The sequence below is a fragment of the Silene latifolia genome, chromosome 11, assembly GCF_048544455.1.
Source record: "Silene latifolia isolate original U9 population chromosome 11, ASM4854445v1, whole genome shotgun sequence".
Classification (NCBI taxonomy): Eukaryota; Viridiplantae; Streptophyta; class Magnoliopsida; order Caryophyllales; family Caryophyllaceae; genus Silene; species Silene latifolia.
The window spans coordinates 146,531,563-146,555,730 of NC_133536.1; the positions used below are offsets into that span (position 1 = coordinate 146,531,563).

The 24,168-nt window shown below is 41.6% G+C and overlaps 1 protein-coding gene and 2 non-coding genes across 5 annotated transcripts in view; all 3 read right to left on the minus strand.

The window, feature by feature from the left end:
- The window catches only part of LOC141611946 (uncharacterized), a 47,143-nt gene that overhangs the window by 14,031 nt on the left and 8,944 nt on the right, over nt 1-24,168 (minus strand). For 2 of the 3 annotated variants that reach the window (XM_074430608.1, XM_074430606.1), the window contains 8 exons: nt 20,031-20,168; nt 19,636-19,944; nt 19,479-19,568; nt 19,315-19,392; nt 18,927-19,223; nt 18,463-18,567; nt 18,034-18,154; nt 17,635-17,896 (listed from right to left, as the gene is read on the minus strand). In XM_074430608.1, the coding sequence (XP_074286709.1) occupies nt 19,077-19,223; nt 19,315-19,392; nt 19,479-19,568; nt 19,636-19,944; nt 20,031-20,147 (741 nt within the window). In that variant the 5' untranslated portion in view covers nt 20,148-20,168 and the 3' untranslated portion in view covers nt 17,635-17,896; nt 18,034-18,154; nt 18,463-18,567; nt 18,927-19,076. Of the gene's footprint in view, nt 1-17,634; nt 17,897-18,033; nt 18,155-18,462; nt 18,568-18,926; nt 19,224-19,314; nt 19,393-19,478; nt 19,569-19,635; nt 19,945-20,030; nt 20,169-24,168 lie in introns of those variants that run through there. The other variant, XM_074430607.1, reaches the window with a different exon arrangement.
- Nucleotides 5,698-5,804, minus strand: LOC141615914 (small nucleolar RNA R71). Its single transcript, XR_012530300.1, has one exon. It is a non-coding gene; the product is annotated as a small nucleolar RNA R71 (small nucleolar RNA).
- Nucleotides 14,773-14,878, minus strand: LOC141616024 (small nucleolar RNA R71). The gene has a single exon (XR_012530401.1). It is a non-coding gene; the product is annotated as a small nucleolar RNA R71 (small nucleolar RNA).

A 24,168-nucleotide genomic window follows, 5' to 3' on the forward strand; every position in this document is an offset into this window, starting at 1 on the left:
GCGGGGATTTGGTGGATACGGCTGTGGTCCACCACTGGCGGCGAAAAATATCTGTTGCGATGAGTATTCTGGCAGGACTACACACTTTAGTGTGTTTTCAGGTGTGTGGAGATTTGACGGAGTTGGATGATCGGTGTATTGTTATCTTGTGTATCTTGTTTTGTGTAATTAGTAATTGATCCCGATTAAATGTTTTGAAAACTATGGTGATCCATACGGGGATGGTGAGCAGTTATTGAGCAGGTATGAGATGGATTGCGCGAGGGATAACTGGGATGGAGTCATCACGTGTCACTAGAGTCTTCCGCTGTGTCTTGAACTTAGTTTCTTTGTAGTTGGTTTGATATTTTTGGAACAATTATATTTCATTTAACAGTTTTGGTTTTGGATATGTAATCAGTTAAACTTATTTATCTAATGTACGTTTCCTTATGGTCAATTTGATATACACTGCTTCGGGTAACCGAGATGGTAGCACTTCCAAGCATTAGATGGTCTTGGTAAGGCACCTTGGTGTATGGGGGTGTTACAAAGTCATATTAGAGCGATGATTTTAGAACGTGTAACTAATGAATCTAGGGAGTCAAAATAAAATGAACCCGGGTAGGAGTTGTTAGGAGCTAATACAAAGGCTTGGGAGACGTCCTAAAGTCGCGAACTCGCCCTACAACTTTGAACCGGTCACTATGGGGTGTCATGGGATCACTATGTGTTTACTAATGTTCTATGGTATATGTTGGACGATGTGTTGTATGGATTGGTTGGATAAATGTTGTGGAGGGATAGAGAATGTGGTGGAAAGGTGAATAGTTCATATGATGATATGGTGTTGTGAATAATGTAGTTGCATGATGGATGATTTATAATGTGGCATTATAGAAACATGTGAATAGGATGTTGCGCTTACGTATATATATATATATATCTATGTCGTTGCAAAAAGTTGTTAATTTAAAGCATGCGGGTAACTAGAAAGTAAGCATGACTCGATCTGGTGGGGTTACTCGATCGAGTAGGTTGGGCTCGATCGAGTGGGCTGAGCTCGGTCGAGTGGGTATATGACGATGTTTAGGCAATGGCTGCTTTTTGGGGAACTCGATCGAGTAAGAGGAGTTCTCGATGGAGTGGGGGCTACTCGATCGACTACATGAGGGGTTCGATCGAGTGTGTTTTGTTGTACATTCTGGTCAGGTTCTGGAGTCGAGGCACTCGATCGAGTAAGTGGGCAACTCGATTGAGTGACCTCTACTCGATCGAGTGGGTGAAGTTACTCAATCGAGTTTGGGTTGTACAAGTCGTTTATGCTTTGAGCCGTAGGCTATGTGTTTACGTTTGCCTCTCCTCTTATAGCTCAAAGATGCCCCCACAGAGATATGCTTTGTACACGAGGGCGTAAGAGATGAGTGTAGATGAGATAGTTAAGATGCATGAGCATCAAGATGCGCTTACCGAGGCCCTAAAGAAGTTTGGGAAAGACAAAGAAGCCATGGTGGACTTTGCCAAGATGAGCACTACATTAGCCTGCTTCAACCCAAAAGTGTATATGGGTACCGGTGCGCCAATTTTGCTCGACAATTGGCATAGGGAAATGGAGAACCATCTTGAATGTGGTTCACTATCCCGAGGACTTCAAAGTGGAACAAGCTGCGTTCTACTTAAGAGATGTTGCGGGAGAGTGGTGGGACAAGGTAAGGGAGAGTGTCTTAGATTTGTATGTGAGGCAGGGGAAGTCAGTTATACCATGGAGTGAGTTTAAGAGAGCTATGCGTCGGGAGTTTGTACCTGAACATGTTCGTAGTAAGCTGAGGGATGAGTTTGATGCTTTCAAGATGACTCCGGATATGATTGTGGCTGAGTACTATCATTAGTTTAATGAGAAGTCACGATATGCAGAGAACATAGGGCTGAATCAGTAGAATTTAGCACTGAGGTTTGAGAAGGGCTTGACTTATCAGATAATGGAGAAGCTACCAGTTGGGGTCCTTACAGATATTAAGGAAGTCTATGAGCGAGTAGGGAGAGCTAAGAGGTTGGTCGAAATGGCCAAAGAAAACAAGGAGAGGGGTCCCGAGAAGAGGAAGGCTAAGAGTGAGGGTGGTGGTCAGTCCAGTTACAAGAGGGGTAACCATAACCAGGCGAGGGCTTACTCATCAGGATCGGGGGTTAGTAGTGGAACGTATTATGGGCGTGGTCGTGGTGGTGGTAGTAGCAGCTAGGGTATATCTTTCTACAATTGTGGCGGTATGGGAGACAAGAGTCATGAGTGTAATAGTGCCGTGGGAATAGGTATTCGGAGGCCATCCCAGGGGAGTTTCTCTCAGGGTCCGTTTCAGAGTTATGCTAGCAACAGGCCGGCTGGGTCATGGAATAACCAATAAGGTCAGAGTAACAACGGTGGATCTAACTGCAATGGCGGTAATTCTTATCAGAGACCGACAGCTAACAATAATCGGGGGTCAGCTACCAAGCCATATACTTCAGCTAGTACAGTCCAAGGAGGTGGACAAAAGACCAGTGGCAAGTTATTCATGATGGACAAGAAAGCTACTGAGGATGATGATCACGTGATCACGGGTACCTTTCTTATTAATGATGTTTCTACCTTTGTTTTGTTTGATTCGGGGGCGTCACACTCTTTTTTATCGTCGAGTCATGCTAAGCTTTTGGGTTTGAGAGAGTTTGAGTCTGTAAAATATGAGGTTTTTATACCGTCGGGTGAGTCAGTATCTTGTGGGAAGTTGTTTAAGGGTGTACCTATGATAGTTGGGCAGGTTGATCTTCTAGTGGATTTGTTAGAGTTTCTTATAGATGGTTTTGAGATGATAGTTGGTATGGATTGGCTGCGTAAGTACAAGGCTAGAATAGATTGTCACCAAAAGAGAGTCTCTTTGAGAGGTCCTAAGGGAGTTAGTGTGTCGTATCGTGGGTTTGTTGTCAAACCCAAAGTCAAAGTGATTGCAGCAGTGACATTGAAGTCTTATCTGAGGAAGGGGTGTCCTTTGATTCTATGCCATGTGAAAGACCTTAGTAAGGTGAGTTCGACAGCAAATCAGATACCAGTGGTGGGAGAGTTTCCAGATGTTTTTCCAGAGGAGATACCAAGTTTGCCACCAAAGAGGGATATAGATTTCAGTGTGGAACTGAAACCAGGGACGGGACCAATCTCTCAGGCCCCATACCGCATGGGTCCTAAAGAGTTAGAGGAGCCAAAGAAACAGCTGGATAATTTGATAGATAAGGGATATATTAGACCTAGTGCATCGTCGTAGGGAGCACCAGTTCTGTTTGTGAAGAAGAAAGATGGGAGCTTGAGGTTGTGCATCGACTACAGGGAGCTGAACACTGTTACAGTGAAGAACAAGTATCCTTTGCCAAGGATAAATGATCTGTTTGACAAGTTGAGTGGGGCAGGAGTCTTTTCGAAGATTAATTTGAGATCAGGTTACCATCAGGTGAGGATTCGAGATGAGGACTGATACGTGCAATTTATATAGACTTTGTATCCTTTTATTGCACGCATTTCTATACTATTTGTATCGCTTTGTATTGCAAAATGCCCCAAATTGGCTACTTTGGTTTGTTTTGTCTTATTTGCAGAAATGGACCCAAAAGTAGTGGAATCGTATCTTATACGTCCCATTTAGCATGCATTGTGAGGAGACGGAGATATTAGAGCAAGAGTCGTACCTTGGAATGCGTGAAGGAAGGTCTTATGAACCCGACCATATGAGTTGAAGGCTGATCTCTGTGGGAAGTACTTGATCGAGAGCTTCCGGAGTCCGATCGAGTGCTTTGGCAGATGTTAGAGGTCGATCGAGTGATATTGATACACGATCGAAATGAGGTTTTATGGAAGAGTTCGATCGAGAGCCTCAAGTGCTCGATCGAATAGTTTCGCTGAAGAAATCCTCGATCGAGTGGTCTGAAATGACTCGATCGAGTAGTTTGCTATAATACACGTGTTGACTGATTCGTGTTTAGGTTTATTTTTGTAAAATTACACTTCCCTATATAAGGAAGTCGTAATTAGGTCTAAACAGACTTCTCTACTTCTTAATCACTACTTCATCTCTTAGCTACTCTTAATCACTTATGAACTGCTCTTAATCACGTACCTTTGCTTTTAATTACTGCGTATTGTTCTTTACGCCGGATTCTTTGGATTGTAATCTTTCTTTCCTCTTCATCTTTATCTAATACTTTGCTTGTTCTTATTTTTCGTTCTCTTATTATTATCCTTGCTTTTGTTTGTTTATGCTTAATCTCAATTTCTTTACTATGTCTTCCATTAGCATCGTCATGATTATTGTTATTATCGTTAATCTTAAAAACATGAGTAGCTAATCCCCTTATGTTAGAATTAGGGGATCCATGGTAGTGATGAGACGATGTAGTAAATCGACCTGTAAGAATCAGTGACCGTAGCAATATAACTGTAACATATTTAGTTGATTGAACGCTTTTAAATAACATTAATTGGGTTAACTTTGTTCCTGGATCAGAAGATTGGAATAAACAGATCTTCTATAAACAGTAGACTACCCTAATGAGGACGAAAGTTAAGTTAGTGGAAATCTAGGGTGGATAGCGGACCGGAATAACCTTTCCCTAGCCCATCTCACAGTAGATTATCTCAGCTATTTACGACTGAGTCAATAACCTGCCATGGTTATTGCTTTACCACTATTTATCTGATCACTTATCCACTATTTTCTTGCTTTACTGCTCTTATCTTTACTGCTCTTGCCCTTATTCTCTAGTAGTTTAGAAAACAAAATACAAACCCCCCATTTGTGACTTAGATAGACGGACTTACAGATAGATACCTTGCCTCCCTGTGGAGATCGACCCTACTTATCACTAGCTTCTGTTAGTTATAATTAAGTATTTTTTTGGTACATAACGACCGTATCAAATTTTGGCGTCGTTGCCGGGGAGGCAATAGCATGTCTGTCTGTTTTTGTTTCGTTTATTTCTTTTAGTCTCATGGAATTTTTATTCCTGGAAACAGTTCTCACTTATTTCCTTCAATGTTGTGTATGCCCAGGTCTAACAGGTAAGAATTAGTTCCAGCTGATCCTGAGCCAGAAAAAACTTTTTAGCATAGACTAAGACCGCAAAGGAAGATTCAAAAGGAAGTCTTGAGTACTTTTGAACCCGAACTACACCATTTTCTGTTTGCAGAAGATCCGTCTTATGAAGAAGACAACTCTATTTCTGCTATAAAGCCAGTAAAGATGCCTAATATTGCGAGTCACTCATAGCCCACAGCTGCCTCGATCCCTAAAGGTTTCAGTCTTGCGACCGAGGATGGCAATACTTTCGACATTCGACCATCCTACATTAATTTGGTTGAACGAAACCTGTACCGAGGTGTGGCGGGTGAAGATCCGCGAAAACACATGGAAGTCTTCACAGACTATTGCTCTACCATTCCCGCCACTAAGGGAGTGACCCAGGATAAGATTAAGGAAGTCCTGTTTCCTTTCTCTTTGACCGACGGATCCCGTGAGTGGCTCATTGATCTTGATCGTACTGCAGCCGGATAAGATTAAGGAAGTCCTGTTTCCTTTCTCTTTGACCGACGGATCCCGTGAGTGGCTCATTGATCTTGATCGTACTGCAGCCGGTATTACTAACTGGGAGAGCCTGGCCCTTGCTTTTCATAAAGGGTATTTTCCTCCACAATGAACTAATAAGCTGAGAGGGAAAATTACAAGTTTTAAGCAGACACCTGATGAGAACTTGTATGAAGCTTGGTGCCGTTTCAAAAGGTTGGTGAGGTCTCTTCCTCATTATGGTTTTGATCAGTGGTTTTTATGCAACCAGTTCTACAATGGGTTGTATGATGACCACCGTGCTATATTGGACGCCTCATCTACTGGGCAATTTCACAAGAACAATGACGCTGATAAAGGATGGGGTATCATTGAAGAAATGGCTACCCATTGTGTTGAGTATGAGAACCCGAGAGAAGGTATTCATACTGTCTCTTCAGTAGATGGTGCAGTTGTGGTTCAGCTGGAAGCCATGAATGCCTGTTTTGATAAGCTAGAGTTGCAAGCTGCCGGTGATCAACAAACAGTTCACTTGTTGACTAGACAGGAAGCCGTTACTTGTGAGAGATGTGGGAGTAATGACGGTCACACTGCTATTGACTATCTAACAGAGAAGGAGCAAGTCCTTGCGTTTCAGCAATATAGGCAAGGAGGAGGTTCCTATTATAATAATCAGAGTGGAGTCCATCCCAACTTGAGATGGACTAGTCAAAATGTGCTCAATTTTGCCCCTCCTCCGCGGCAGCAACAAGCTTATGTTCCTCCTCACAAAGCTCAACAATGCTTTCAAAAGCCTCCATCCTTTCCACCGCCGCATCAAGGAGCTTCTTCTAGTGGAGTTAGTGAGTTAGCTGAGTTGAAGTCGATGATGCAATCATTGATTAAGCAGTTGCACATGAGTGACCAACAGAAAGAAGCATCAATAAAGTCACTCGAGACCCAAGTAGCTCAACTGGCCGCTAACCTATCTACAAGGAAGTCGGGTCATTTACCATCTCAATCTGAAAAGAATCCACATGAGACGATAAATCTGATAAATTTGTGTAGTGGTCTTTCTTATGAAGGACTCAAAATGTCAACTGTTGAGGACATATCAGACCCGAAAAACGATGTTACAGGTAGTGAACAGTCATCCATTGACGAAACTATGCTTAATCCGAAAAAAATACTCGATCGACTTATTTCTGGAGGTCGATCGAGAGGAATTGCTGAAAATAATACTCGATCGAGTGATATTTTGGATCGATCGAGTAAAGTAGATAATAAGGGATTCGATCGAGAGGGTGAAATTCCTCGATCGAGTGAAATTTCTGAGAAAAGTGTTCGATCGAGTGAAATTATGCCTCGATCGAGCAATGCTGATGAAGAAGATTTCGATCGAGTAGATGACAATGCTCGATCGAGTGAAAAAGTTGCTGAAAGACATCGATCGAGAGGTAAAAGAGACCGATCGAGTAGAAATGAGTTTGACCCTGTCGAGACATTGGAAGAAAGGTATAAAGGGCTCGAAATTCCTATCATGGTTCCCTTTCCAAGGCGATTACAGAACAATAAGGCTAACCAACAGTTCGGGAAATTTGCTGAGATCCTGAAAAGTCTTCATGTCAACGTTCCTTTCGCCGAACTGCTTACCCAGGTACCCTCTTACATGAAGTTCATGAAAGAAATTTTATCGCGTAAGAGACATATAAATGACCATAAAACGGTGGCTTTGACTGAAGTAGGGACTGCCTTAGTTCAGAATAAGACACTGCCCAAACAATCAGACCTGAGTAGCTTTTCAATTCCTTGTCATATAGGGACCCACTTGATTGACAACGCACTATGCGACTTAGGAGCTAGCTTGAGTGTCTTACCTTTGTCTCTCGCTAAGAGACTAGGTTTGATCAAGTTTAACTGCACTAATATGACCGTTTAGATGGCCGACCGTAATATATCACGGCCACTAGGAGTAATATAGGACATATCGGTGAAGATCGGGAGATTCTTTATTCCCGTAGATTTTGTGGTCTTAGACATACCCGAGGACACTCATACCCCTATTATCTTAGGGCGACCATTTTTGTTTACTGCCCGCGTAGTAATTGACGTCGGGGGATAGACCCTTACCTTCCAGGTAGGAGACGAGGAGCTAATATTTCATCAGTCCAAATCTCGTAGGGCGCTCATGCAAGTTCAACCTTGCCATGCCTTACCCTCTATTGACCCAGATTTAGATACTCCAGCTGAGAATATTGAATATTGCGCTGCTATTGTAACACCTCCGCCTCAGATTGAGAGCGAAACGGAGGACCATTCTGCTGATTTCCTTGCTGCATGTATAGATAGAGTGGGTACATGAGATGCCATCGGTCATGGTACAGTTGAAGTCAATTCAAGTGATGGGAATGCCACCAATGCAGATGGGAATGTCAAGGGGAAGAAGAAAGTTAGGGCGTATGTGGACGCTAATTATTCTCCTTCCATCAGTTTGAGTACAAGCTCGGGCGATCAAAGAGGACGGTCCGAGATGCTGAAGGGACCTCCTCCAGTTAGTTTTAGCAAAAATCGAATATAGACTGCTTATTTTTGTGATTTGGTATTTGCGGGAAGTGTTTTGCGTGTTTCTATGTAGGTTTGGGGAAGATATGTCGCATTGGGATGTGTGCCATAAGAAAACACCTCGATCGAGTACTTTTTGTACTCGATCGAGAGGATTGCTAAGGAAAAGTGTTCGATCGAGTTGTTTCAGACACTCGATCGAATTGGTGAAATAAAGGAATTCTCGATCGAGAAGAATTGTGTTCGATCGAGCAGACTGGATGTTAGAATCCTTGATCGAGTGACTATGCCTATTATACGCACGAAGTCATTCTTTTCAACTTCTATTTTCATTCTAACATTATCTCTTTCTCTCTTATGCGATAAACCCACACAAAATCCCCAAAACCTCCATTAATCATCCCCTTTACCAAAATCAATCACCCACATTGACCTCTATTTTCCCCTTTAATCTCGTCTTTGTTGCTATTTTTTTGGGAAATTAGGGTTTGTTCGGGTTTTAGTCGAAATCCGCCAATTTCTTGCGTTTTTTGTCGATTAATCTACGTTTTCTTGTGGGTCTTCAATCAAGTAAGTTCTCCCCTTTAATTATTGTGGATTTACTGCTGTTTTCGACCTAATTCGAGGCATTAGGGTTCGAATTTTTTTCGAAAATTCGTGATGATTTAGGGGAATTCGTGTTTCAATGCTAAATTGATTAATTTTTACACTTATTTGATTAATTAGGATGGATAGTAACACAATGCCTTCGACTAGTTCCAGTGTTACTCCATCCCTGACTGAGACGGTGGTCCCTGCTCCTGCCACCGTCGCTTCTACTGTTTCTACTGCCGCTGCCGCTACTGTTACTGCTTCTGGTACTGTACCCTCTACGGTAACGACCCCTGCTGCGTCGTCACCGGCTGTCACAGCAGCTTACAGGGCTGCCCTAGTACACCGCCCAGCTACTGGACTGGCTTCTTCTTCGGGTACTGGAGGGCGTGGACGGGGTCGAGGACGAGGCACTCCTGCTGCTGGACGTGCCACGTTCCGTGCCGATGAGTCCTTGGACCCACATCCTGACTACCCACAGGTACGTTTTGTTAACTCTATTCATCATACCCTCTTTTACGACATAGAGAGCTGTGACTTTGCGTCGGAAATCTCTAGAGAAGTTGGGTATTTACGAGCCTGTAGCCGAGATTTTGAACGGCGCGGGGATGACTGGACTGACCACTATGAGTGTCGTGACCTATAAGGAGCTAACCCTTGAGTTTTTCAGCTCCTTCACTTTTTCTGCTGCTGCCTACGCCACTGACCCAGACTACTCGTGTGTCTCCTTCCGGTTGTTTAACCGGACTACGACCTGGACCTTAACTAAGTTTGGTAGTAGGTTAGGTCTGTCTTCCCACGGTGAGTCAGATCCTCCTAGGAAGGTCCTACGTATACTTTGGAGGACCTTGGCACAGACATCCTTTGAGGAGCGCAGACTCGCTCATGTCCACCTCCCCCCGGCCCGTTACTTTCTGCGTCTCATTGGTGGGACGATTTTCGGCCGTAAAGAGCCCACAAACATTAATAATGTTGAGTTTTCAATTCTCAGGGGCTATCTAAACATTGATATCGAGGGCCCCTTTGTTCTTAACATCGCCTATCTGACTGCTCAGTATTTAAATACTGTTGGGAAGTAGAAGTCGGGCACCATTGTTTGTGGTGGCATAGCCACCTACCTTGCCCGTTCTATCTTCTCTGACTTCCCTCGTGACCTGGCACATGTAGATACTGATAGGTACCTAGATCTCTCTGCCATGTTGGCAATGTTTTGGCTAGCTTCTGACCAGCGGACTTGGAAGATTTGTGGTTCCTTGTCCGTGGTCCTACCTTCCACCGACCTAACCCGTCTCTTCCCTTTGACCAGTGTTAGGGGTAGGTTGCCTCCACCTTTGCCTTTCTACCACCTCCCACTCGCTCCACCTACCACTACTTCCGCTTCTAAGAAGCGGAAGAGACCTGAGACTGGACATGGATCCACACAGACCGAGGCTGCGCAGTCTTCCACGCCCACGCCTCCATCAGTCCCTATTCTCACTCCTTCTGTTACACAGCCGGTCTACCCAGCTAATTTTATTCCTCCTCCACCCTTTGAGGCATCCGAGGTCATTGACCAAGGGCGTCATGACAGTTTGCTTCTCGAGTTACTTACCAGGCAGGCTCGTATAGAGCGGGACATTTCACTTACTTCGTTCCCTCTGTACGAGTATCACATAAGACGAGGACACCCCGTTCCTGAGGGCTTGCCACAGCCTTCTTTCTACCGGTACCCGGCGGAGGGGTACCCACAGCCAGCTAGCGAGGCGGACAGCGCTGAGGAGGAGGAGAGAGCCCGAGATGAGGAGGGGAGGAGAAGGAAGCAGGAGCGGGATCCCGACTTCGTGGTGGTAGAGGAGGAGGAGGAGGGCGATGAGTAGCTGCTGGTCTACTCACTTCCCCAGTTTTCTGGCTAGTTTGGGGAAGTTCGTCATTTTGTATGTCCTTTTTGCTCTTTTCTTTATTTTTGTCTCCTTATTTATTTATTGTTTTTCATTCATTTATAGGTTGTATTTATCCCTTTCCCATTATATATCTGCTGGTGTATGCTGGAGGACAACGAGGGCGTTGTCCGTTTTGGTTTGGGGAGGGTATTGCATCCTTTGAGTCTGCATTTGCATTTGTTTTTGCATTCACGTTTATTTTTCTTCTTGCATTTGTATTTATTTCAAAAAATTCATCAAAAATCTAAAAAATCTAGAAAATTTCAAAATTTTAAAAAATATTCACGTTTCATTTTGCATATAGGTTTAGTCGGAATGGTAGATTTCCATGATTAAATTGCACTTTAACTTGTCTTATCACTTAAGCCTTGCATCTAATTGGCAGTTATTAGTTTAGTCATGCGCATATCTATGAGTTAATGTTGAAAATATAGCTGACTGTGTAGACTTGACCTGATAAATTGGCAAACTACTTTACAATTTCTGAGTTTTTAGAGCCGTATAACTGGTGTCATTCATGACCAGTTCATGTAGGAATTGAGAGTAGTACTCCTTGCATAACATGTTCATCACTTTTGCACTTTTATGAAAATTGATTGCTTGTTGCTTGCGTACATTCGGGTTTGTGGTCGGTGTCACATGCAGGGAGGTGCTTACAATTTCCCCCTTTCTTTTATTTTCACCCATTTAGCTCCACATTAGCCAAAAATAGCCTTTTGACCCATTAGCTACACCCAAATTAAGCCTGCCAGTCAAGCTAGTTTAGTGTAATTTTTGCGGTATATTTCATTTTGTTGCGAGTTTGGCTCATTCTTATTTGTACAAAGTTGGTAGAAAAAGAAAGAATGTGGGAAGAAAAAGAAACGTGGAATAGAAAGAAAAAAAATGAAAAAAATGAAAAAAACGTGATCAGTGAAAAAAAAGAAGGAAAGAAGAGAAAGAAAAGTTATTTGAAATAGAATATAGACCGTATTAAAAAAGGGAAGTTTGTGACGGTCTTACTCCTCTGTTTTATTTATATCTTTTTGAGGAGATTGTGTAATGGATAGTGAGTTTTGTGCCAACGAAGGACACTTGTGTTTGATTTTTAGACAGGTGAGAATTGGATGGTCGTAAATGGTCCTATTTAGGTGCTAGCTTGACGCTTTACCTCCACATTTCCATAATCTGTTTTTCCTTTTCTTACCTGTAACCTCACTTTCCCATATCTTTTGTAAGCCCTCGGCTGTGACGGACATTGTTGGTTGGAATGTATGTATGGTACTTGAATCGTCTATCATTTTTGTTGCATGCATGTTATGTAGGTCGTAGTTTAGGTGAGTGACTGTCTTCTCTTTCTCTCTTACATATACTTTCACCCTTTGCTTCATGAGAGAAGAATGACCCGTGAGAGTCCGATTTTAGGGTCTTGCAAGGTCGACAGGTCAGCTTATTTATAGACATCATACAACTCGTTTGCGTATTGACTGCTGTAGCTGTAACTGTTAATTTCTGATTGCATTAAATGGTTTAAGTGGACAAGTTATAGCTAGCTCTGAGTTTTCATATCCGTTCCATTAGTTTGCATTTAGTTTACTTGAGGGCGAGTAAAGGTTCGGTTAGGGAAAATTTGATACGTGTAATTTATATTGACTTTTTAGCCTTTTATTGCACGCATTTCTATGCTATTTATATCGCTTTGTATTGAAAAATGCCCCGACTTGGCTACTTTGGTTTGTTTTGTCTTAATTGCAGAAATGGGCCCAAATGTAGTGGAATCGCATCTTATTCGTCCCATTTAGCATGCATTATGAGGAGATGGAGATATTAGAGCAAGAGTCGTACCTCGGAATGCGTGAAGGAAGGTCTTATGAAGCCGACCAGACGAGTTTAAGGCTGACCTCAGTGGGAAGTACTCGATCGAGAGCTTGTGGAGTCCAATCGAGTGCTTTGGTACATGTTAGAGGTCGATCGAGTGATATTGATACTCGATCGAAATGAGCTTTTATGAAAGAGTTCGATCGAGAGCCTCAAGTGCTCGATCGAACAGTTTGGCTGAAGAAATCCTCGATCGAGTGGTCTGAAAGGACTCGATCGAGTAGTTTGCTATAATACACGGGTTGACTGATTCGTGTTTAGGTTTATTTTTGTAAAATTACACTTCCCTATATAAGGAAGTTGTAATTAGGTCTAAACAGACTTCTGTACTTCTTAATCACTGCTTAATCTCTTAGCTACTCATAATGACTTCTGAACTGCTCTTAATCACGTATCTTTTCTCTTAATTACTGCGGATTGTTCTTTACGCCGGATTCTTTGCATTGTAATCTTTTTTCCCTCTTAATCTTTATCTAATACTTTGCTTGTTCTTATTTTTCGCTCTTATTATTATCCTTGCTTTTGTTTGTTTATGCTTAATCTCAATTTCTTTACTATGTCTTCCATTAGCATCGTCATGATTATTGTTATTATCGTTAATCTTAAAAACATGAGTAGCTAATCCCCTTATGTTAGGATTAGGGGATCCATGGTAGTAATGAGACGATGTCATAAATAGACTAGATGATTTACCTGTGAGAATCTGTGACCGTAGCAATAAAACTGTAACATATTTGGTTGAGTGCACGCTTCTAAATAACATTAATTCGGTTAACTTTGTTATTGGATCGGAAGATTGGAATAAACAGACCTGCTATGAACAGTAGACTACCCTAATGAGGACGGAAGTTAAGTTAGTGGAAATATAGGGTGGATAGCGGACCGGAAGGACCTTTCCCTTGCCCTTCTCACAGTAGATTTTCTCGGCTATTTACGACTGAGTCAATAACCTGCCATGGTGAACCGAAATCCTGACATACCTCTTTTATCTGATCACTTATCCACTATTTTCTTGCTTTACTGCTCTTATCTTTACTGCTCTTGCCCTTATTCTCTAGTAGTTTAGAAAACAAAAAACAAACCCCCCATTCGTGACTTAGATAGACGGACTTACAGATAGATACCTTGCCTCCCTGTAGAGATCGACCGTACTTATCACTAGCTTCTGTTAGTTATATTTAAGTATTTATTTTTGGTACGTAACGACCGTATCAAATTTTAGCGTCGTTGCCGGGAAGGCAATAGCCTGTCTGTCTGTTTTTGTTTCATTTATTTCTTTTAGTCTCAGGGAATTTTTATTCCTTGAGGCAGTTCTCACTTATTTCCTTCAGTGTTGTGTATGCCCAGGTCTAACAGGTCAGAATTAGTTCCAGCTGTTCCTGAGCCAGAAAGAACCTTTCGGCATAGACTAAGACTGCAAAGGAAGATTCAAAAGGAATTCTTGTGTACTTTTGAACCGGAGCTACAACATTTTCTGTTTGCAGAAGATCCATCTTATGAAGAAGACAACTCTATTTCAGCTATAAAGCCAGTGAAGATGCCTAATATTGCGAGTCACTCAGAGCCCACAGCTGCCTCGATCCCTAAAGGTTTCAGTCTTGCGACCGAGGATGGTAATAATTTCGACATTCGACCGTCCTACATTAATTTGGTCGAACGAAACCTGTACCAAGGCGTGGCGGGTGAAGATCCGCGAAAACATATGGAAGTCTTCACTGACTATCCAATTTCTCTTCTTTCTTTTTGATTTCGGGAGTTTAGAGATTCAATTTAAAAGTCAAGCTTTGGAAAGCAGTTAATGGTCATTAAGCGGTAGAATGGACTTAGATTCCTACCATCCCTTCAAAAGAACGTATATCATGTTATAACTCCAGCCCTAGTAAATGAAGTGCAAGAAGAGGATCCTTCCTTTAAAGAAGCAGATAAAATTCCCTTATCTCCCTTTCGATTCGATGAAAGAGAAGACTATCTGCCGCGCCCCCGGACTTTATCTTAGGTAGAAGCGAGACCTCTCCCCTGATAGAAGAAGCCCTTTGGGATAGAATAGGAAGCCCCGGATCTCATGGCGCTTTGTAAAGACTGATTCCGGGGATTTTGTGATTTTATTAGGGAAAATTGCTCTACCATTCCCGCTACTAAGGGAGTGACCCAGGATAAGATTAAGGAAGTCCTATTTCCTTTATCTTTGACCGACGGAGCCCGTGAGTGGCTCACTGATCTTGATCGTACCGCAGCCGGTATTACTCACTAGGAGAGCCTGGCCCTTGCTTTTTATAAAAGGTATTTTCCTCCACAACGAACTAATCAGCTGAGAGGGAAAATTACAAGTTTTAAGCAGACACCTGATGAGAACTTGTATGAAGCTTGGTGCCGTTTCAAAAGGTTGGTGAGGTCTCTTCCTCATCATGGTTTTGATCAGTGGTTTTTATGCAACCAGTTCTACAATAAGTTGTATGATGACCACCGTGCTATATTGGATGCCTCATCTAATTGGCGATATCAGAAGAACAATGACGATGATAAAGGATGGGGTATCATAGAATAAATGTCTACCTATTGTGCTGAGTATGGGAACCCGAGAGGAGGTATTCGTACTGTCTCTTCAGTAGATAGTGCAGTTGTGGCTCTTGCCCTTATTCTCTAGCAGTTTAAAAAACAAAATACAAACCCCCCATTTGTGACTTAGATAGACGAACTTACAGATAGATACCTTGCCTCCCTGTGGAGATCGACCCTACTTATCACTAGCTTGTGTTACTTATATTTAAGTATTTATTTTTGGTACATAACGATCGTATCAAGGACATATCAAAGACAACGTTTCGATTAAGGTATGGTCACTGTGAGTATGCGGTGATGCCATTTGGGTTGTCTAACGCACCAGCAGTGTTTATGTATTTGATGAACTGGGTCTTCAGTCATTATTTGGATCGGTTTGTGGTGGTGTTCATAGATGATATCTTAGTCTATTACAACATTAAGGAGGAGCATTTGGAGCACTTGAGGCTTGTGTTACAGACTTTGCGTGACAATCAGCTGTATACGAAGTCGTCTAAGTGTGAGTTTTGGCTCGAGGAAGTTGCCTCTCTAGGGCATGTGATTTCAAAGGATGGTGTATCTGTGGATCCAACAAAGATAGAGGCAGTGTCTAAGTGGGAATCACCAAAGAATGTGGCAGAGATCAAGAGTTTCTTGGGTTTGGCAGGGTACTATCGTCGGTTCGTAAAAGACTTTTCAAAGATCGCCAGACTTATGACAGCGTTGATGAGAAAAGAGAAGAGGTTTCATTAGGATGAAAGTTGTGAGACGACATTACAAACATTAAAGGAGCATTTGACCACAACTCCAGTCTTAGCTTTATCTGAAAGGTGTGAGAACTTTGAGGTATATACAGATGCTTCAAAGAATGGGTTGGGATGTGTGTTGATGCAGAATGGAAAAGTCATTGCCTATGCTTCTAGGCAATTGAAGCCTTATGAGGAGAACTATCCGACACATGATCTAGACTTGGGTGTAGTTGTGTTTGCTCTTAAGATTTGGAGGCACTATCTTTATGGGGCAACCTTTAAGGTGTTTTCAGATCACAAGAGTCTCAAGTATATCTTTACTCAAAAGGAGTTTAACATGAGATATAAGAGGTGGATGGAGCTGATAGAGGACTATGACATGGATATCATATACCATGAAGGGAAAGCGAACGTTGTGGCTGATACGTTGAGCAGGAAGAGTGTGCATTCTCTATGCACAACTATGTCCTTGATGAGGTTGAGAGATGAGATGGGGACGATGGGGATACATGTGATACAAAAAGGGGATGCTAGAGGGGACTTGGCAGTGGAGCCATATCTTTATGATGATATTCGTAGGAAGGAGGCTCTTGATCCTAAGATTGAGGAGTGGAGAGCTGGAGTAGAGAAGGGGACAGTGTCTCGGTTCTCTATTCATACATATGGGAGTGTTCGGTTTGATGGGAGATGGTGTGGTCCTAGTGATGAGGAGTTGAAAAAGATAATCATGACAGAGACTCATTGCACACCGTATTCATTACATCCATGTGGTGACAAGTTGTATAGAGATTTAAAGAAGACTTTCTGGTAGCCTGGGATGAAGAGGGAAACAGCTAAGTTCGTGGCTCGATGTTTAACATGTCAAAGGGTTAAGGGAGAGCAGTGACGACCACAAGGTAAGATACAGTCTCTTGAGGCACCTGAGTGCAAATGGGAATCTATCTCCATGGACTTTATAGTGAGTTTACCGAGGAGCTAGTGGAGTAATAACATGATATGGGTGATAATAGATCGTCTGACTAAGTCTGCTCACTTTATTCCCGTGAAAGATACATGGAGTAAGGTTCAGTTGGCTTATTGGTACAGGAAACATGTGGTGAGGTTACATGGAGTCCCTAAGGACATTGTGTCAGATCAGGATATGAGGTTTATTTCTCGGTTTTGGCAAGAGTTGCAGGGGATGATGGGAACTCCGTTTAAGCTGAGTACTGCTTTTTATCCTGCAACAGATGGGCAGACAGAGAGAATTATCATGACCTTGGAGGATATGTTGAGAGCTTGTGTAATGGAGTTTGGTGGTAGCTGGGAAGATAGGTTGGATTTGATCGAGTTTTCTTATAACAACAGTTACCATACGAGTATTGGGATGACACCGTTTGAGGCTTTGTACCGGAGGAGGTGTAGGAGTCCGATTTGCTGGGATGATAGAGATGAGGCAATGGTTTAAGACCACAGATGGTACAAGAGATGATAGAACAGGTTAAGGTGATTCGGCAAACACTACTACAGATACAAGCTATCACAACAGGTAAAAACCGTTGTTAAAACAAAAAGTGGACGTTGTTAAAGCGACCATTATAAAAGGTATTTACAACGGTTAAGTTATTTACTAAAACCGTTGTGGAAATTATTCACAACGGTTAAAAGCCGTTGTTGTTGCGAGTAAGTCGTTGTTGAAAGTTTGAAAAATTTTTGGTGTAAAGGATATAACAACGGTTATCATATAAAAAACCGATGTTGTATCTTTCCCACCAAAATTGTGAATACTTTTAACAATGGGTATACGTAAAATAACCGTTGTTGAAATTGTTAGTAACAACGGTTCTTCATTTAAAACCTGTTGTTGAATATTATGCGCGGGTATTTGTGAAAGGTATTTACAACGGTTCTTTTTTTAAAACCTGTTGTTGAATATTATGCGCAGGTATAGAATTAAGATTCCTAAAACTGTGCATCCCCCTAGCTTTATCTACAAAGATTATTCCCTAACTTCAACAAAAAATTTACTAAGCTGATCTAAGCTCTAAGTATCATGCATTTAGTCTTCTTTGCAATGTTCTAAGACGTATTTGCCCAATATGTCCCTTACCTCGTCTATTTGGTGCCCTTTGTACTGAGGTACTTGTGGCGCGTTGATTACATACTGCGGAAAAAACAAAGACAAGACATTATTGTAACAACATACATCATTCAACATAGCAACATCATGGTATAGCAGCAAGCAAGACAACATCAACTCTAATTTAAAAAAAGTAATAAACACATTATTAAATTACTAACCTTTTCTGGAATAAGGATATATCTTCGCATAATAATCTCCAACATGAACCGACAAACGTAGTATCCACATTATATGCTATCCGGCTGGAGAGGGACCTATTATTACATAAAAACAAAGAGACTAGAAGGCCCACATCAGAATCTTGCACTTTAGGTATTGTATTTGTGCACGTATTATTATTAAAGACAGATTTTTGCACTTAAGGTATTGTATTTGAGCACGTGCCCCTGTTATCGTAATAAAAGTAGGGCCATCATCAGAATCTTTCGTGGGTTGATCCTCGTTAGCTCTTTTCTTCTCAAAGGCCCTCTTTTTATTAAAAAAAAAGGAGGCGGAAACTCATATTTTTGGGGCAAAAATGAGCTTTTTGCTATAAATAAAAATTGAAACTTAATGTTATTATAAATAAATAAGTATTATAAACTTACATAATAATCAAGCCCTTAAAGGTCTCGTTTGGTTCTCTATGGAAAGAGTCCAACCAAAAAACTTTCTTCTTGGTCGGCATGATGGCTGCTAGCACCCAATGACTCCTACATCAAGAGACATCATCATTATTAACAAGTACATATATTAGTTATGAAAATGCAATTGTAGGTGGAATCGTAATATTAATTTGTTTATTAACAATTTCATTATAAGGGGCAAATATGAGCTTTTTGTTTGTCGCCAATTCCCGGGCAATATAATCTACCCGATCTTCGTACGGAATCAACGCGATTTGCATCGATAAACAATAGGGGCATAGGAATCCGTATTGATCACATGGAATCTTGTTCTCGAGGATCACTCTCGATTTCAAGAACCTACATTATTACGGTATTAATTCCGGTATTTAAAACACTATCTAGTCAGAATATTAGAATATGAAATTATTTATTAAGAAACTTACTTCATCCAAACAAATAGGTGTTGGACATCAATCTCGTCAAGGCCAGCCCAAATGGCTAGCAGCTCCCATGACAGAATTGTTTCGCGCTCAATCCCTAAAATATCCTCATCGAGGGAAATAATTATAAATTGCTCGTTTGCTATGCGACGGCTAGCCTCCAAATACAGCTTCCTCATCGTCAGCATTCTTACTTTTAGCATGAATTCGCTGCCAGAAAAATTTGTGGAGTTTTATACTTCTAACATCTTTCATTGCGGGGAAATAATGTTTTTCTCTTTTTGTGATACTACCACCAGCCTATACATGTAGATAAATAAAATAATAAAAAATCCAAAGGTAACATATCCTAGTTGGAGTAATAAAAATAAAAGGGTACTTAACTAAATACCTCATCAACTTGCTCTTTCAATGATGAGGCAATAGGAGGTATGTCTGGGGACTTTGGCTTATCCGTCTTTTTTGTCCCCTATACAAAATTTCCATGCTTTTTAGAAATACAGAAAAAAAAAGTAAAGGGAGGTTTTTAAAAAAATGGAGAAGTTAATTAAATACCTCATCAAGTTGTTGTTTCGACGAGGTAGTTGGCATGTCTGGGGACTTAGGCTTATCCGGCTTATCCGGCTTATCCGTGTTTTTTGTTCCCTAAAAACAAATAACATATAAATTTAACATATAAAAACATTTAACATATAAAGGTATTTTTTCTAACCCCAACTGCTTTCGGCTGAGGCGGAGACGAACGAGCCAGGAAGATGTGAGATTCAGGCCATTGGATGAAACTTCCAACCGCATCTGCCAGCATGGTAATGTCGTCACGAACTGGGACGGGCAGTTGAAATTTTTTATGGCCTTCTAAGACTTGAGTTATCTCCCCTTTTCTATGATTCGACAAAAGTTTTTCGCCATGAACAAATAAAGTTTCCGCTGATTCGGTGGGAAAGTCTACGAGACCCCGGCCAACACGCAGAGGTTTCGCGGATTTAGGGTCAGCAAGAATAACTACCTTCCTGTTTACGGCCTAAAGAATACACATACATTATATATTATATCCCAAACTTTACTAGAATTCATATAAATTTCACTAATTAAAGACTTCATGCATACCTTGCCGAAAACTGTGAACTGATTTGAAGGGGATGTATGCTGCTGTATTCCATCAGCCGTCTTCTCAAGTTGCATCCCCTGGTTATTGTGAGCTGTGGCGGATAACTCAAGTTGCATCTCCTTTTCAGACTCATTTAGCTAATAAAATTAACCAATGACACGATGTCAGAAGTTATAGCATTAGAGGTGGCAGGGAACACACCCCCTGATCTTACCCAAAAAAAGAAAAGAAAAATAAGGAAGTCATATATTTGCCTTATCGGCTTTAGTTGTTACAACATCAGAAGCAGTAGGTACCTAATCTTTCTGAATCTCTGATGCGTGTCTATAATATGATTTTTTACATCTTTATTTCCACGAATTTTATGTCCATCATTGGTAGTTTATTCTACTATTTGCCCTATTTTGTCCACTTCCGCCTTTTTTGTGTAATATTGCAGAAATGTGAAGAATCCAACGGAAATCGAGCCGAATCCATCCCTAAGTGCTTGGTATAGGATTTGACATGAAGGTTTGACTCAGGAAATAAACTCGGTGCGCGTAGCAAGGCCTAAAAGATAGATTTGCCAGAGTTTCAGAAGCGGATTACCAGCTAACTTGGTCTATAGACTGACCTACATGGTCTATAGACTGTCAGAATGCTGAACAGTTGACTGCAAGAAGAGCAGTCAGTCGATCGACTGAGGTCCATGGTCGATCGACCACATGAGCTGACGTGCAAGTTTTATTTTAAGTCAGAAGCTCTGATATTCTCGACCTTCAGTCGATCGACTGGTTGATGTGGTCGATCGACCACTTATGCAATCTGACGAGAATTAAAAGATTTTAACCTAAGCCCATTTGTACTTAGGTTGGGAGAAGGGTTTTACGTGACACTTCTATATAACGTAACTCCTTCCTACTACTTTATATACATGGATTTTGGGAGAGATTCAGATTGACATGCCTAGTTTGTTCTACAGTTTTCATTAGCTTTTCAATAAAGTTCTTCTTTTGCATCCGGATTCGTTTCTTGCCTTCTTTATTTCTGGTAATTCTTGTTCTAAATTTTAGTTTGCTTTTATTCCTTTTTATTAGATTAGAATTGATTAGTTAGAATCCCTAATACCTAATTCTTTCTTTTATGCGGTTTTATTGTTCATTTAATTTTGTTATGAATTCTGTTGTTTTCATCTTTATGTTCGTTTCCGTTATTAACTCCAGTATGAGTTGCTAAATCTCCCGCGCTAAGATGTGAGGGGATCTGTAGCGTAGATGGCGTAGTTTAGGTAAAACCCTGATTCGGGTAATGGTCGATCGACTGGTCTCGTGTTAGATTAGCACTATTTCAGTTTATTAATTGCAATTTTTGACAAAATCGAATGCATGCGACTAGTTAAAAGCCTAGTATTTGACCAACCCACAAGATCGAGAGATAGGGGAGGGAAAATAGATTAATAAATTGAGACGGCTAATTGCTAAGATCGAAAGATAAGTAATTTAGGCTTTAGGAGTCACTATTCAGGGCGAGAGCTAGTTTTAGTGAGACTTAAGGATTAGTAGCATAGGCCGAAAGGAGCTACTAGTTAACTCGGACCGAGAGGACCTGTTATTTGCCCATCTTACATGATTATTTCAGACCTACCTAGGATTACCGCCATCGCAGCTACAGTGAACCGATCGTCTTAGCCTTCTTTTAATCATTGTTTACATTTCTTTCTTTATTTGCTTATTTATCTTATGTTATTAGACTTAGTCCAATCCCAAACCCCCCAGAAATTCATAGACTGAAATTAAACAACTTAACTCCCTACCTCCCTGCGGATCGACCCTATTACCACTAGCTTCTGTTAGTTCTAATAGGTTTAATAAATTTTATTTTTGGTGCACACAACGACAGCGCATCAAATTTTGGCGCCGTTGCCGGGGAGGAAGAGCTAGTTTTAGTTGTCCTTTTTTAATTTAGTCTATTCTCTAGTTTAAGGAACTTCCGTTCCTTAAACTTTTCTCACATTCTTTTTGTAGTTTTATCTTATGCGCAGGTCATAACTTGGTGAGCTATTTCCACTAGATCTCGAGTTAGAGAAGACTTAGCGGGTTAAGAGGAGATTATTTCAAGAATTACCGACAGAGGAAGAGCTGAGTTCTCTGTCTAACTTTTACGAGAACGAGTTGTTTGAAGACGGTCAACCATCATCTCCAGCTTCTATCTCTTCAGCTGATACAATTACATCTCCAGAGATGGCTCAAGAGGCGAGTATAGCGAGTCATTCCGAGCCAAAAGCTGAAAATCACTATAAGGGATTTACTTTACCAGCTGGTACCACTAGAGGGTTTGAAGCAAAACCATCCTATATCAATCTGGTCGAGAGGAACTAGTTTGGAGGAGCTGCAAATAAGGATGCTGCCAGGCATATGGAGAGATTTGTTGATTATGTCTGTTCTATCCCTCCACCTGAAGGCGTTACTCAGGACCAGATCAAGGAGACTATGTTCATCTATTCACTCCGAGATGCTGCAAGGGAGTGGTATAGGGATCTGGATCGTGCTGCTTCAGGTATTAAAAATTGGAATTCGTTGGCCTTGGCTTTTTACAAGAAATACTATTCTGCAGCCAAGACAAATGCACTTAGAGCTCAGATCACGAGTTTTAAGCAAGGACCTAATGAAGATTTTCATGAAGCTTGGGTCCGATTCAAGAAGCTAATTCGCTCTATTCCGCACCATGGGTTTTAGCAATGGTTTCTGTGCAACCAGTTCTATAATGGTCTTTATGATGATCAGAGAGCTATCCTAGATGCTGCAGCTAATGGGAGATTTCGGGAAAATAGCGGTGAAACAAAGGGGTGGAAAACCATCGAAGACATGGCCACCCATAAAGCTGAGCATGGAAACTCTAGGGGAAATCAAAGGAGAGCTGTTGAATCTCCTGTCGTAGCTGCTTTAGAGGCTCTTACGGCCATATTTGAAAAGTATGAGTTAGGAGGAGCTTCAAAGGGTGGTATTTATCAGGTAAATGCTGTGTCAGAAGGTCCTTTTTCATGCAAGAGATGTGGAGGAGAAGGACATGTTGCAGATTTCTGTTGTACCAGTTCCAATGAGGTCTGTGCTGCTTTTCAACATTATAGGCAGACCAACACCTACTTTGATCCTTCTAATGTGCATCCAAATTTGAGGTAGAATAGCCAAAATGTTCTTAATCCAAACCCACCTCAGCAGCAGCAGCAGCAGCAGAATTATGTGCCCCCTCATAAGCAGCAGCAACCGTATCAGAAACCATCCTATGTACCTCAGCAGCAGCAGCAATTTCAAAATTCTGAGGCTTCTGAGTTCAATAATATGTTTCAGAGCTTGACGGGAATGCTGCAGAAGGAATGTCAGGCTAGAGAGGCTAGTACAAAGATGTTGGAATCTCAAATTGCCCAGTTAGCCAATACGTTTGCTACTAGAGCTCCGGGGCAGTTACCGTCACAGTCGGACCAGAAGAAAGAGACCCTGAATGCAATCACACTAAGGAGCGGGTCCACCCTTGATGGACCCGTTATTGTATGGGATGAGCCCGAGGAAGTTATGGTTGAAAAAGGTGTAAAAGCTGCTGGAAAAGCTGCTGGAAAAGGAAAGAAGAATAAGAGTGAGAAAAAGACGAACAGCAGTGCCCATGGTCGATCGACCGCCCTACCTAGTCGATCGACCACCCCTTACTCTTCAATGACGCTTCGATCCTTCCGATCATTCTCGGGAAAAAGGAGATCGATCGATCGACCAAACCCACCGGTCGATCGACCGGTGATGTCTTGATGTTGAACCATTTCGTCCTCCAATGCCAGATAACTTGAGGGATCTCTTGTTTCGGGGTAAGACGACTCACGCGGTTTTTCAGGAAACTCCCAATGCTTGACGGGACAATTTCGGATCCTAAATATGACCCAGCGTCAATCAATGGTTCATTTTTGACGCGGCCTGAGGCGGGTACAAGCTATAATAAAGATAAGGTAGTGGATTTCCAATCTAAGTCCAAGGATGTCGGTACGAGAGATGTTGAGGAGAGGGCAAAGCCACTTTTGACAGCCCCTTATCCAGAGAGATTAGTGCCGACCAAGGATCAGGTATCGTTCAATAAATTTAAAGATGTTATTCGCAGTTTGAATGTGCAAGTACC